The 14,113-nt window shown below is 42.9% G+C and overlaps 1 protein-coding gene across 2 annotated transcripts in view; it reads right to left on the bottom strand.

The window, feature by feature from the left end:
* Positions 1 to 4,366: 4,366 nt before the first annotated feature.
* Positions 4,367 to 14,113, bottom strand: part of LOC308395109 (uncharacterized protein) — a 44,233-nt gene continuing 34,486 nt past the window's right edge. For both annotated transcript variants that reach the window (XM_080879782.1, XM_080879783.1), the window contains 5 exons: positions 8,578 to 8,688; positions 6,058 to 6,348; positions 5,008 to 5,124; positions 4,800 to 4,921; positions 4,367 to 4,711 (listed from right to left, as the gene is read on the bottom strand). In XM_080879782.1, the coding sequence (XP_080735908.1) occupies positions 4,637 to 4,711; positions 4,800 to 4,921; positions 5,008 to 5,124; positions 6,058 to 6,348; positions 8,578 to 8,688 (716 nt within the window). In that variant the 3' untranslated portion in view covers positions 4,367 to 4,636. The remainder of the gene's footprint in view (positions 4,712 to 4,799; positions 4,922 to 5,007; positions 5,125 to 6,057; positions 6,349 to 8,577; positions 8,689 to 14,113) is intronic.

Here is a 14,113-nt window from a genome sequence, read left to right as displayed (position 1 = left end):
TGGTCTGCCTTCAAAATAAAAGCACGAAGGGAAACGACAACTTTCAAGATACTGTCGTAATTCCACTAACGCATTCCGTGCATCATACTATTGATATTATTCTTATTATTAGAAGGAATTAGCACTTGTTTTTCTGAAAACAACTCATATATAAATGTCCTTGATGATGATCTATCATATCTTTTTTTACCACTATAACACAGCCTGCATTTTAATATGTGAAATTACTTTTACACCCCATCACCAATGCTGCACAGATTAATTTTACATTATAGAAATATAATTTATGTTGTGACTGTGAGACATGAGTAAGTTTGCGAAAAGGAAGCATGGCAAAGGGGGGAAATAAGGTATGATTCTCCCTGAAATAAGCTTTCTGCCAAATAATTATAATACTAATGCAGTCACAAGTAATAATATCACAAGTTCCCCTTTTATTCATAAAATTTTAATATATTGAATGATGACTGCTTAGTCCTCCGTAAAGATTGAAGCCCCGATTTGCAGACGCTATGCGCAGAGGTTTGGGACCATAAGTCTTATTGTAAACATACCACGGCAGATCCGACGATGTTTCCATGAACATGCTTTTCAGCATCTCTTTATTGACCACAAGCAGAAAACAAGCAGAAGAGAACAAGAGTAATATAATAAACAACATCACAATGATATATGGGAATATGACAGTAAATACTAAATATTAAACATTATTGTGCAGCACATAAGATCAACAGAACACAGTGTGCTTTGAGGTAGGAGCCAAAAGGGGTGTAGTTTGTGGGTGTGATCACCCGTGTGTACACCTGTGAGCATGGACGCGCTTGTTTTTTTAAAAGGTTCCTTCATGTAATGATCTGCTAGAGGGTGGGGGGGGGGGGGGGGGGGGGGCACAGCCCCGTCCTCCAGGGCATGAAGCAGGTATGGAGGAGATCAAAACTCCAGACATCCAGAGGCCCCCAGAACACAAGAGACCAAGGAAGACCCACAGAGGGGCAGCTGCGCCACTGTCCCAGAAAGAGCTGAGGAGAGTCCCAGATGACGGGTCACTCAGCAGGAGCGGAGCAGAAGCCAGGGGGAGTTGCAGTGATGTGCCCGTGAGCTCCGCCGGCAGCCAGCTGTGCCTGAGTGACCGAGCCTCAGGCCGAGGGCACCCTACCTCCGAAGTGGCCCGAGCGAGCCCCAGGCTCCAGGCCCCGATAAGCGGCCGCCAAGGAGTGAGCCGGTGTGTACCTGGACGCCCATCCCCAGACACAAAGAACCACCAACGCACCAATGTCTGAGGGAGTCCGCCACCGGGAGGGGAAGTGGTGGTGGGGGGAGATAGGCCTCCAAACCTTGGAGGGCCTGAGATGTCCCCAGAGAGGTGGCGTCTGATACCCAACCTGACATATAGACACAGACATACAGGCACACACAGACACAAACATCCATTACCACCCTCATGCTCTCATTACTTTTGAAAAGTCAGGTCAAGGCTCCAAAAGCCCAAAGGCGAAATGAGGGTGGCAGCTCACAACAGTTTTTGTTTGCTACATGTATCATTTTAGTTCAGCTGGGTGTCTTTCCTTTTGTTATATTCCTTTAAGAGTTCAAAATGTGTTAATTACATAAATAAAATGTAATTTTCTCTGTAGCACTTCATGGATTTCATAAGCAACACACCTTAGTTGCTCTGTGGATTATTTTAAAAAGCAGTTAAAAACTTTTCTGTTCAAACAAGCCTTTTGTTGATCTACATATTTTATATTCTTTACATTATTTACATTTGATCTTTTACATTGTGTACAATGTCTATTGATTGTATTGTTTAATTTAATATTTGTGTACAGCGCTTTGACTGACTGTCTGTGAAAAGCGCTTAATAAATAAACTTTACTTACTTTAGTTGTTCACACAAAGCATAAAGGTAAAAAAACAACAATATATACAGTGTTATCTTCATTTTAGATTTCAAAAAGTATTTGCGGCTCCCAGTGTTTTTTTTGCGTGGAAACCCGGTGGCTCTTTGGGTGTTAAAGGTTGCTGACCCCTGGCCTAGGCCATCTGCTACGGTGTTGTCTGCGGGGGCGGCAGCATCTCTGCTGGGGACAGGAAGAGAACAGGCTGATATGGAGGGCCAGCTCTGTTCTAGGATCCCCTCTGGACCCAGTGTAGATGGTGAGTGTTAGGTCTAAACTTGCAGACCTCGCTGTCTCAGTGGCCTGTTACTGTGAAGGAAGCAAGACACTCAGAGCTCCATCGGTTTTTACTTGCAAGGGAAGTCCAGTCAGGTCTAGAGTTGTAAGCTCTTCACCCGAACTCAGCCAACTCTGAATTCGGCCTCCCCTCACAGTCCTTTTATCAACAACAGTAGTTACACAAACATTTCATTTATCATATGACAGTTAAGACACTCACATGTGAACATGTACGCCTGTGATGTGTGTGACATTTTCTGCTACACCACATATCACTGTGACCTTTCACTGATGTCCCTAGTCACCCCATGTATGGCGTAACCTTTTAACGAACCAGTGTGTAGAAAAGAGGTGAGCATTCTTGCTAAAGATCTAATCATCTTGCACAATGACAACCATATTGATCTACAATTCTCTAACAGTGAGTGACAGGAGAATGGAGGCTAAGCTGTCATCCCTGTTGGACAGCATCTCCCAGCCCATGCAGGAGACTCTGACAGCACTGAGCAGCTCCTTCAGTGGCAGGCTCTGGCACCCATGATGTGGGATGGAGAGATTTTGCCGGTCTTTCCTTCCTACAGCTGTCAGACTCCACAACAAAGATTTTGCAGCTGACCAAACACACAAATCCACACATGTGCAATTCTCTTTTTCTGACTAAATTGTATTTTATTCTGTTTTATTGTGTACAGTATCTTATTCTTATTATCATATATTCCAGTATTTTTTCTAAATTTTCGCTGCTGTAACATTGCACTGTCCAGTTTTGGCTTGTTAGATTATAATATTATTTTATGCCATGTTAGACCCCTAATTAAAGATTGTGAATTATTATGTAGTTTTAGTTTGCATTATTCTCCTGAATTAGAAGAAGGTGATAACTATTGCATTTGTTAAACTGATTTGCATTAAAGTAGACTGCTGATTTATTGTGAATGAATGATATTGTTTTATGATGCATTATACTGCTGAGTTATAAGAAATACTGTTTGCAGAAAGTCATCGCCTTATTTGTCTGATTAGAAGAGAACAGAACATACTGGAGTTTTCTGCCCCATCTCAGCAGGAGCAGATAAACAGGGAGCCAAGGTCGTAGCTTAGGCGCTGTGTGAGAGAAAGCATGTGAATGTTTAGGCTTTTATGATAAGGTGGAGGCACCAGAGGCTATAAGAGTTTGAGCAATGCTCCACCATTTTGAGATCTGAGACTGTCTGCATCAGTGTCCATCTCCCACGCGTGTGATCATTAAAATCATCGTTTGACTCAACCCGACCGGACCAGTGTTGTTATTGTGGTTTTTCTCTTGTCTCCATCCCCAATAATTTTGAACCTAACAGGCTGTAACTAAACAAATTTCCCACGTGTGGAACTAATAACGGTTATATAAAAATAATAAAATTATAGCACACCAGAAAGATAGTCAGGAATTCTGTGTCATCAAAGATGAAAAAACAGGGTGACACAAAACAAAGGTGCGTGAGAAAGAATCATATACTCTGATGAGGGGACTGATTTATTTTAAATAAATGTACCACTGATGGTCTACTTGTCCTGTTTGTGTTTTGGGGTCTTTGTGTCCAGTTGTCTGAGTGCTTTCCCATTCTCATCTCCAGCCCCACACCTACTATGAGAGGAGGTTAAGCAGATGTGTTGTTCTCACAAGGCACTGCTCCACCTCCGCACAGTGTATTTACATCTCAGTGCCTTCAACCAGCCTCAAACAAACTCTGGGCTTTATTTACTGACCTCTAGTGGCAGTAAGGTGACATTGTTTTTTTGAAATTAGATTTTGCCGTTTTCCATTTGGCATCGTAAACCAAGATTTTGTGTTCTTCTCCGTTAAGCACACTGATTTGCCTTGTAATGAAATGTGGTATGTATAATATTACTGTCTCAATGTTAAAATGCTGGGTTAAAGAGTGAAAACAACGACACAGACACTTAAAATTCTCTTAAGCCTTAAACCTCTCTTATCAAGAGTTCAGCTTTCTCATTTTGAACCTCACAGCTTCTGACCGAATTTGGTGGTTTGTTCAGCTTCAAACTTGAGCCAGTGAGTCTGGAAAGTGTGAGACACACTCAGGTTGATGGACCCTTTTCTTCTAAAGAAACTGAAGCCAAAGATGTAAATGACCAAAAAAAAAAAAAGATTTAATAAACTATTAACACCTGTCAGGTACCTCCTGATGACCTGTTAAGTATATTTATTAATTTTTCAATAACATTTTCACATAAAAGATAAAATAATAACAACATTTTAAAACTGTGCTCTTCACCAGCCTGTACAAACAAAAACAAAACATTAACTGAAAGGCTGGGAGACAATTTATGAATGAAGACATATCATTTACAACAAAAGGTACCACACGGTGATTAGTTTAGTTTCTGAACTAGTAGGATCAAAAACATTGGCTTGTTCTCCACAGTGATGTGTTAAAATAATCAGTAGATCAGGTCCATCAGTCAGAAACGGAGCCTTGAGACATCTGAGATGACGTTTTTGAAGCTCTTTGTCGACGTTTCTCATAATATTTCTACAAAAAAAACAGAAAAGTGAGAAACCAAACATCGTTAGGCCAAGAGTGTGATTTTGTGTACTGAATGGTGTGTGCGCATGCGTACCTGCAGGTTGTTGTAGTGTTTCTGGCTGCAGCAGTGGAGTTCCTTGGCGGTCTTCTCATTCAGGTAGAAAACAGAGCAGATGTTACAGAAAAATCCTGATTTTGGGATCACAAACTCCTGACCTGCAGAGGAGTAGAAACAGGAAAATTAGACAAGTGTTAACACAGCATTTGAATCGCGTGCGTGTGTGTTTATGTGTGTGTCTCACCGAGGGGGCTATTGGGGTTGAACTGAGGCAGTCTGAAGTCTGCTACAACACACGGAGACTGAGAGCGAGATCGCTTTGCCTCAGGTCCAACAAGCTCCCTCCTGCGTTTGCCCACAACTGAAAATGGAAAGAGCGACACATTAATCATCAACAAATCTGCTGCAGGAGCCACCGGGTTTGTAAAATATTAAAATATAACTTAAGTAATTAAACAAATGATTTTTGATTTATTTGAAAAGGTGAAATGTTTGTCAGCCACTTTATTAGGTACACTTGTTTGACTGCTCATTAATGTAAATCTCTAATCGGCCAATCACATGGCAGCAACTCAGTGATCTAGGTATGTAGACATGGTCAGATGACCTGCTGAAATTCAAACTGAGCATCAGAATGAAGAAGAAAAGTAATTTCGTGGACTTAAATGTGGCATGTTTGCTAATCTTAGCATTTCACTGATGGGATTTTCCCAAAGAAGCATCTCTAGGGTTTACACAAAATCGTCTGAAAGACAAAATGAGCAGCAGTTCACTGGAAGAAAATGCACTTTTGAGTTCAGATGAGAATGTAATAACTCAAATAAACACTTATTACAACCAAGGTATGCAGAGGAGTATCTCTGAACACACAGCACATCCAACATTGAAGCAGATGAGCTGCAACAGCAGAAGACCACACTGGGTTCCACTTCTCTAAGCTAAGAACGTAAAACTGAGGGACCAATTCACACAGGATCAGCAACGCTGTAAAAGAAAAAAAAGTCTCCATTTCTGCTGTGACATTAGGATGGCAGGGTCAGAAAGCTTGGATCCATCCTGCTTTGTATCAAAATTTCAGGCGGATGATGGTGTGGGATATATTCTTGGCACACACTGGGGCCTTTAGCACCAACCACAAAACATATTACCACCACCACAAGGTAGTGGAAATGCATCTCAAAGCTATTAGTAGGCTAACAGAAGCAGGCTATACAATTTTTCTTTTAATATTCAGTTTACTGTGTTTTCGCTGTCAGAGTGATGCATTTTGTTGATTTAAAGCAGCTCTTTGTACCTTTAATGCCAACCGTGCTCCATCCATCCTTCTCCTCTCCCTCCTCTGTCTCCTTATCAGGACACGTAGACTCTGGCTGCTGTCCAGCAGGGGCAGGTGCAGCATCAGGCTGGGTCTCTGCTTCCTCTTCGGTCCTCTGGCTCTCCGCCTGGCCGTCACCTGGCGGCACAGATGAGTCTCGGTCCTGTGATAAAGTGGGATTAACAGAAGCTGGAAGCAGTGGTTCTGTTGTTTCCTCCTCTTCCGTCTCATCTTTTGTGCTCTCTGGTTTCCCTCTAGCAGATTTTCTCACTGTGGGAGGAAACAACAGATTAATTAAGCTTCATGTCTCAGAGCTCTGACACGACTTTATCCCAGATGCCAGCCACTGGAGAATATATGTACGGATGTTACATATTTAAAATACAAAATATGAGTAACTGTATTCCATTATAGTTACCGCTTAAATAGGTGATAATTTATTGAAATAAATGGATTAAACTGCCGTATTTTTCTGTTTCATATGTTAGGCCCTCTCTACTTTTGGTACATTGCTGGAAACCCAAACAAAACACACAATGAGAGGGTCTAATGTAAGTGTCCTGTGTATGTGCGTCAGTTACACGACCCGGAGACAGCACAAGAGATGGAAAGTTGATTCTGAAAGCAGAGCCTTTCAGCGCCGGCAGCGGGAGACTGAATATATGTTCACAGACATGCTGGTAAACCCGTGTGTCTTATTAGTGGAGCTAATGTGGCTGTAATTAAGGAATTTAATTTAAGACGAGACAAAACGTCAGGATAAGCTGAAAAACCTAAATGCTGAGCAGAAACTACAGAAAGTAGAAGAGCTAAAGAAGAATCTGACATGTCAGCAGACTTTTTTCACCAGAGCAAAATCACAAAGTGAAGCTGTTGTGAAAGCAAGTTTTATTGCATCAGAGGAGAAAGCCACATCAGCCTTGCACTCTGAAGAGCTTCATGATGAAGGTGTGCAGCGTCTTGTGTCCAGACAAAACGCAGATTTTGGCAAATGTGAGCCTGAGCAGAAACGTATGTCAAAGTGTAACCGACATGAAACTGCTCTGGGACAAACTTGTTGGACTCACAACAGATGGAGCGCCGGTGTTGTACGGTGAAAAAAAGCGGACTAGTCAGCAGGATGTGAGTAAAGATGCAGGAGGAGAACTGTACCGGTGAGTTAACAGCATATCACTGCATCACACACCAGGAAAGGCTGTGTGGTAAAGTCCTAAAAATGGAGCATGTAATGATCACCGTAACGCAAACCGTAAATTTTATCTGAGCTAAAAGTTTAAATCACCGTCAATTTCAGTCTTTTATGTGGGAAATAGATTCAGAGTTTGCCGACATTCCTCATCATACAGAGGTCTGCTGACTGAGTTGGGATAAAAGTTCTCAATAGAGTTTTTGAGCTCAGCAAGGAAACCTGTCAGTTCATGGACATGGCATGTATGATGTGGTGAAGGCATTTCAAGTGAAGCTGTCACAAATGCACCAGTGCAACCTGCCTCACTTTCTCTGTTGCCAAGTAATGTTGAACCAAGTCAGCGCACTTTGCTGATAAACTGAGCGCACTGAGCACGCACGGTGCTTTGGTGACTTTGAAGAATTTCGAGCTGCTTCACAACCCACTTACAATTGACGTGGAAACTGCACCTGTGCAGATTCAGATGGAGCTGCATTCTAATGGGAGAGTTCTCAAGGAAAAGTACGACACACCATCAACTAAACACTGAATGGCCCTCGGGTTATTAGTTCCACTCCTGAAGCAGTGCCCAGCTCCGTCTACATGCGGCTCCAACCTTGTGAATGCTTTCATTTATTTTTTTCTGGGGTTTTGGCAGCATGTTCATATTTCTAACTTGCAGAATTTTGACAGGATATATTTTTATGGAGAGCAAAATATTTAAAATTAAAGTTGTTTTTTTTTTTAAGTTTATTTAATCTGGAATAATATTCCTGTCTGTTTTTAATTCATATTCATGTTTAAAAAACATTGTTTTAGTGTTCAGTAAATGTTTATCTTGTTTGGCCCGCGACCTAAAGTGTGCCTTGATATTTGGTCTCCTGTGCAATTGAGTTTGACACTCCTGGTCTAAAGGCTCCAACCTAAAGAAACATCTGGAAGTTCTTTTTTAAAAACTAACGTTAGCCTGCTGCAACTACCTTGCTTTAGTTGTGGTAGCTTCCTGGGTTATGTGCCACTTCAGTATCTACGTGACTTATTACTATTACTGAAGGCTACTCGCCACCGAGCAAACATCTTATCTTATGTTAACATAAGTCTTTTCTCCCCTACAGTAAATATATTGTCTATTCAGACAGATTTGGGCTTACAAGCCAAAAACAAACAGGAATTTGCAGGATGTGATTGCTACATTCATGTAGTTGTGAAAAGCAATGACAGTATATTAAGTAATCCAAAGTATTCAGAATACGTTACAAACTACATTTTGGTGCATGTATTATGTAATCTGTAGTGGAATACATTTTAAAAATAACCTTCCCAACACTGACCCGGGGTCTGCCTGGTTCTCTTCCTGGGTCGACCTCTTGTCCTGGTAATTACCGCCTCCTTCTCCACAGTCTCTCCCACCTCGTCCACCATCACAAAATTGAAACTCTCCTCTAAAACAAGAAATGAGAGGTCACAGGCAGTATTGACAGTAACAACTTTCATTTCTTGTTGAAATATACCCAAGTTAAATGCTGTCTTCTAACAGGGCGATGTGGGAAAATCTCCATTTAAATAAAACTATTTCTGTCAAGCATAAAGTTTCCTGTTTCTCCTAAGAGATGATATAGGATTAAGTTTAATCTAAATGCTTTTGTTGAAGTTGAACTAGTTGAATGAGACAATTTTCAGCAGGGTAGATGACTACCTTAGTTAGGCACACTCAAATTTTTCAAGCGCCTCACTTAACACTGCAGTTTGACATGTACACTTTTTTTGCAAACTAGGCCTGAACTTTTACCTAGAAATGAGTCTACCTACTATGTGTGTGTGTGTGTGTGTGTGTGTGTGTGTGTGTGTGTGTGTGTGTGTGTGTCTCGACCTCAAATGCACTCTGTCTCCCCTCGCCAACTAAACTCATGACCTCTTACCAGACAGAAGCCACTCTCATATGTGTAACAACCTAACTGAAACTATATACGGAATGTATTGAATAAATGCTTTAATCAAATGCCACTAGATACAGTTTGTAACTATATACATCCAGAGAGATGGCAACTGAAAAGCCAACACACTAAGTAGCTGATTAGTACGTTATTATAAAAAACAAACAAAATAAACAAATATTTAGACAGCCAGTCCTTCAGTGATGAATATCAATGATATTGATGATCAATGATGGCCTTATGGAACTCACACAGTGGAGCCATTTTCCCCAGTGTTTTACATATTTCTCATACTCAAAATTCACTAAAATAAGTAATCTTTTCCATATTATGAATCTCCAAAGTTACATCAATATAGCTGTTTAATGTTGGTGGATCCTTTTGGTCAGTGCCTTTTTATTTGCAGCTAGCAGCACACAAAGTAAGTATTTATCCATACCCTTTATGTCTGAGGGTATGTATTCTAAAAATATGGATTTGAAATCAAAGTGTAAATATGTACTAAATATGTTTTGCATCACTTTATGGACTTCTATCCAGTAATTCTTAATATTCTTACAATCCCAAATTATATGGTAGTGGTGTGAGGTTTCGTAGCCACAGTTCCTCCAACATTCACAACTTCCATCATCATAATGCGCCTTTAAAGCTGGGGTAATGAAAAAACAAGCAAAACTTTTCTAGCAGAACTTCCAAATATGTGATTTTGTTCTTCTCCAATGAAAAGAACAAATGTTTTGCCATTCCTCTTCTGTAATCACCAGACCTCCCTCTTTCTCCCATCTTTCTTTTATATACTTGGTTGAATAATTGCTGAGATCATGAAGACTTTTGTATATTTGTGAGATTACACCTTTCCTAATTTCTGACTTATGAGCATTTAAAAAGAGTTGGATAAATGGCCTCGCTGTAGTAGGTATTTGGTTTTTAATGTTTCGAGTATAAAAGTTTCTTAACTGTAAGTATCTATAGTTGTTTTGGTTTTCTAAATGAAATGTTTGCTTTAAAGTTTGGAAACTCACAATTTCATCTTCCTTTACAATACCGCATATCAATGTAATTACTTTACCTATCCAGTTTTTAAAACTAGGGTCTACATGATTTGGTGTAAATTCCGAATCATATGCACACCATTTTAATATTTTTATATTCTTCTGCAGCTTATTTCTTTTGCCACCATTTTCCAAACACCTAGTGTGGCCTTTAGCCAAGGATTTCTTATTTTGGAAATGTAGTCCTGTAGATTTCTACCTGTATGTGCATATTGGTTATTGTTTTGCATTCAATTTCCTTCCAACACTGCCCTGCTCATTGCTGAAGTATAGTTTTGGGGGGGAAATTGATGTCCATAAAGACAATATTGATTTGTAAATGATTAACTAACAATCTTGTGTTTGTGCTTAAAGTGCTTTGGCACTCTTTGGCAATATTGTAGACAATATTAAACTTAATCATCACATCAGCCTCCTCTGATGACCTGTTTGCTGCTGCCTGCCACTGAAAGGCAGTGGTGAGAGGGGACACTTGCGCAGTGCATTCATCACGACATATGTGTTTTCTGGATACATTGTGCTTTTTCAGCGTTCAGAGGTTGATGGCTCTGTGTCAGAGCACTGGCTATGAATTTCAGACGGATCAGGACTTAACAAAAAAGTTATCAATAGTTCTTTTCATCTTTTCTCATTACCCACAGCTACATCCACTTCTATTGGGCCTAGGCTACTCACTAGGGCTGGGTATCATCACTGATTTCTATGACATGAAGGAAATTTTCCTGGCCTGGCTTTTTACAGCAGATAACCTTAAAACTATTCTGCGATTTTGCATAATTTTATAAAGTTTACATTTCTTCAGTACTGAACAGCAGAACAGGCTTTCTTGTTCGAGGTCATTTGAGGTATAAAAAAAATAAAATAGACGGCGACCGACAGCGCTGTAAACAACGGTAGACTGGTGGGTAATGAGCAAATGAATAATGCACAAAACAGAGATTTGAGACGGGAAAGTGAGAGAGTGAGAGAGACAGCTGTGCATGAAGTGTGATTTTTATCGTGGTGGAAGCAAAACAGCCAATGTCAGATAGGGCTGTGCGATATGACCAAAATCTCATATCCCGATATAAGAATTCTATCGTCCGATAACGATATAAATCACAAAAATGTTACATTTTCTGTAAATTCTGTGAATCTCGGGCAGCTCGACTTGCGTGAAGCGTTTCCAGCTGCGCGTCATGTAGCTGGAGTCGAGTGTTTTAACTGATGCATGAAACTATACATTTTTAGACATAAGTTGTAACGGCCGCCGTTTTCTTTGTGAGTATTTATTACACGGCGTGCTGCGGGGAAAAGCCTGTTCTAACGTTTGAGTCTAAGGTTTATTTTTTAGCACCTGGCGGCTCTTTTTTAATTCTCATCCGTAAATACTCTGCTCTTTCACGTGATTCAGTTTATTTTGAAAAGTCTCAACAGGATCTTGAGCTTTATTGTGAAAGGTTTATGTGGAACATAAACAAGCGGACACGCGATGGTGTTACCGTCGTTGTTGCTAACGACAACGCATAAAAACAGGCGCTTGTCCATACGTAGTGTGGTTATATTAAATATAAGAGAAATATTAAAAAATATTACTGTAAACAGTTTATTTTGCGATACCACGAAACAAACGATAGCGTAAAATGAAACGATAGATGTTTTTATATCGTCATCCGATATCCGGTGCTGGAAGGTGCTCCACCTGGAGACTCTGTTGTCCTGCTGGGAGACTTCAATGCTCACGTGGGTAACGACAGCGAGACCTGGAGGGGCGTGATTGGGAGGAACGGCCTCCCTGATCTGAACCCGAGCGGTGCTTTGTTATTGGACTTCTGTGCTAATCACAGTTTGGCCATAACGAACACCCTGTTCGAACATAAGAGTGTCCATAAGTGCACGTGGCACCAGGACGCTCTAGGCCGTAGGTCGATGATCGATTTTGTAATCGTATCACCAGACCTGCGACCATATGTTCTGGACACTCGGGTAAAGAGAGGGGCTGAGCTGTCAACTGATCACCACCTGGTGGTGAGTTGGATCAGGTGGCGGGGGAGGACACTGGACAGACCTGGTACACCTAAACGCGTAGTGAGGGTGTGCTGGGAACGTCTAGCAGAGGCCCCAGTCCGTGAGATCTTCAACGCACACCTCCGGCAGAGCTTCAACAGCATTCCGAGGGAGACTGGGGACATTGAGTCCGAATGGACCATGTTCAGCGTCTCCATTGCCGAAGCTGCTGCATTGAGCTGCGGCCGCAGGGTGGTTGGTGCCTGCCGTGGTGGTAATCCCCGAACCAAATGGTGGACACCAGAGGTGAAGGGAGCCACCAGGCTGAAGAAGGAGTCCTATCTGGCTTGGTTAGCCTGTGGGACTCCGGAGGCAGCTGACAGGTATCGACAGGCCAAGCGGAATGCGGCTCGGGCAGTGGCTGAAGCAAAAACTCGGGTGTGGGAGGAGTTCGGAGAGGCCATGGAAAAAGACTTTCGGACTGCCTCGAAGAGATTCTGGCAAACCGTCAGGCGTCTCAGGAGGGGAAAGCGGTGCTCTACCTGCACTGTGTATAGTGCTGGTGGAGCGCTGTTGACGTCGACTGAGAAAATTGTCAGGCGGTGGAAGGAATACTTCGAGGACCTCCTTAATCCCACTGACACGTCTTCCGAGGAGGAAGCAGAGTCTGGGGATGAGGGGAATGACCCGCCAATTTCCGGGGGCGAGGTCACTGAGGCAGTTAAACAACTCCTTGGTGGCAGAGCCCCTGGTGTTGACGAGGTCCGCCCCGAGTTCCTGAAGGCTCTGGACGTTGTAGGGCTGTCCTGGTTGACACGCCTTTGCAATGTTGCGTGGAGATCAGGGGCAGTACCTGTGGACTGGCAGACCGGGGTGGTGGTCCCCATCTTTAAGAAGGGGGACCGGAGGGTGTGTTCCAACTACAGGGGGATCACACTCCTCAGCCTTCCTGGGAAAGTCTATGCCAGGGTGCTGGAAAGGAGAGTTCGTCCGCTAGTCGAACCTCGGATACAGGAGGAACAATGCGGTTTTCGTCCTGGTCGCGGAACACTGGACCAGCTCTTTATCCTCTCGAGGGTACTTGAGGGCGCATGGGAGTTTGCCCAACCAGTCTACATGTGTTTTGTGGACTTGGAGAAGGCATTCGACCGTGTCCCTCGGGGTGTCCTGTGGGAGGTGCTGCGGGAGTATGGGGTGTCTGGCCCATTGCTACGGGCCATTCGATCCCTATACAACCGTTGCAGGAGCTTGGTTCGCATTGCCGGCAATAAGTCGGACTCGTTCCCGGTGGGTGATGGGCTCCGCCAGGGATGCCCTTTGTCTCCGGTTCTGTTCATAATTTTTATGGACAGGATTTCTAGGCGCAGCCAAGTGGCGGAGGGCTTTCGCTTTGGTGGCCTCAGAATCTCATCTCTGATTTTTGCGGATGATGTGGTTCTGTTGGCTTCATCAGGTGAGGGCCTCCAGCTCGCACTGGAACGGTTCGCAGCCGAGTGTGAAGCAGCGGGAATGAGGATCAGCACCTCCAAATCTGAGGCCATGGTTCTCAGCCGGAAAAGGGTGGAGTGCCCTCTCCGGGTCGGGGATGAGTTCCTGCCCCAAGTGGAGGAGTTCAAGTATCTCGGGGTCTTGTTCGCGAGTGATGGGAGAAGGGAGCCGGAGATTGACAGACGGATTGGGGCTGCAGCTGCTGTAATGCGGACGCTGCACCGGTCCGTCGTGGTGAAGAGGGAGCTGAGTGTAAAAGCGAAGCTCTCAATTTACCAGTCGATCTACGTCCCTACCCTCACCTATGGCCACGAGCTGTGGGTAGTGACCGAAAGAACGAGATCGCGGATACAAGCGGCGGAAATGAGCTTCCTCCGAAGGGTGGCTGGCCTCTCCCTTAGAGATAG

The sequence above is a fragment of the Rhamphochromis sp. 'chilingali' genome (genome assembly GCF_963969265.1).
Source record: "Rhamphochromis sp. 'chilingali' genome assembly, chromosome: 1".
Lineage (NCBI taxonomy): Eukaryota > Metazoa > Chordata > Actinopteri > Cichliformes > Cichlidae > Rhamphochromis > Rhamphochromis sp. 'chilingali'.
Note: the sequence above shows the minus strand (reverse complement) of the source record. Positions and strands in the feature narration are given on the sequence as shown.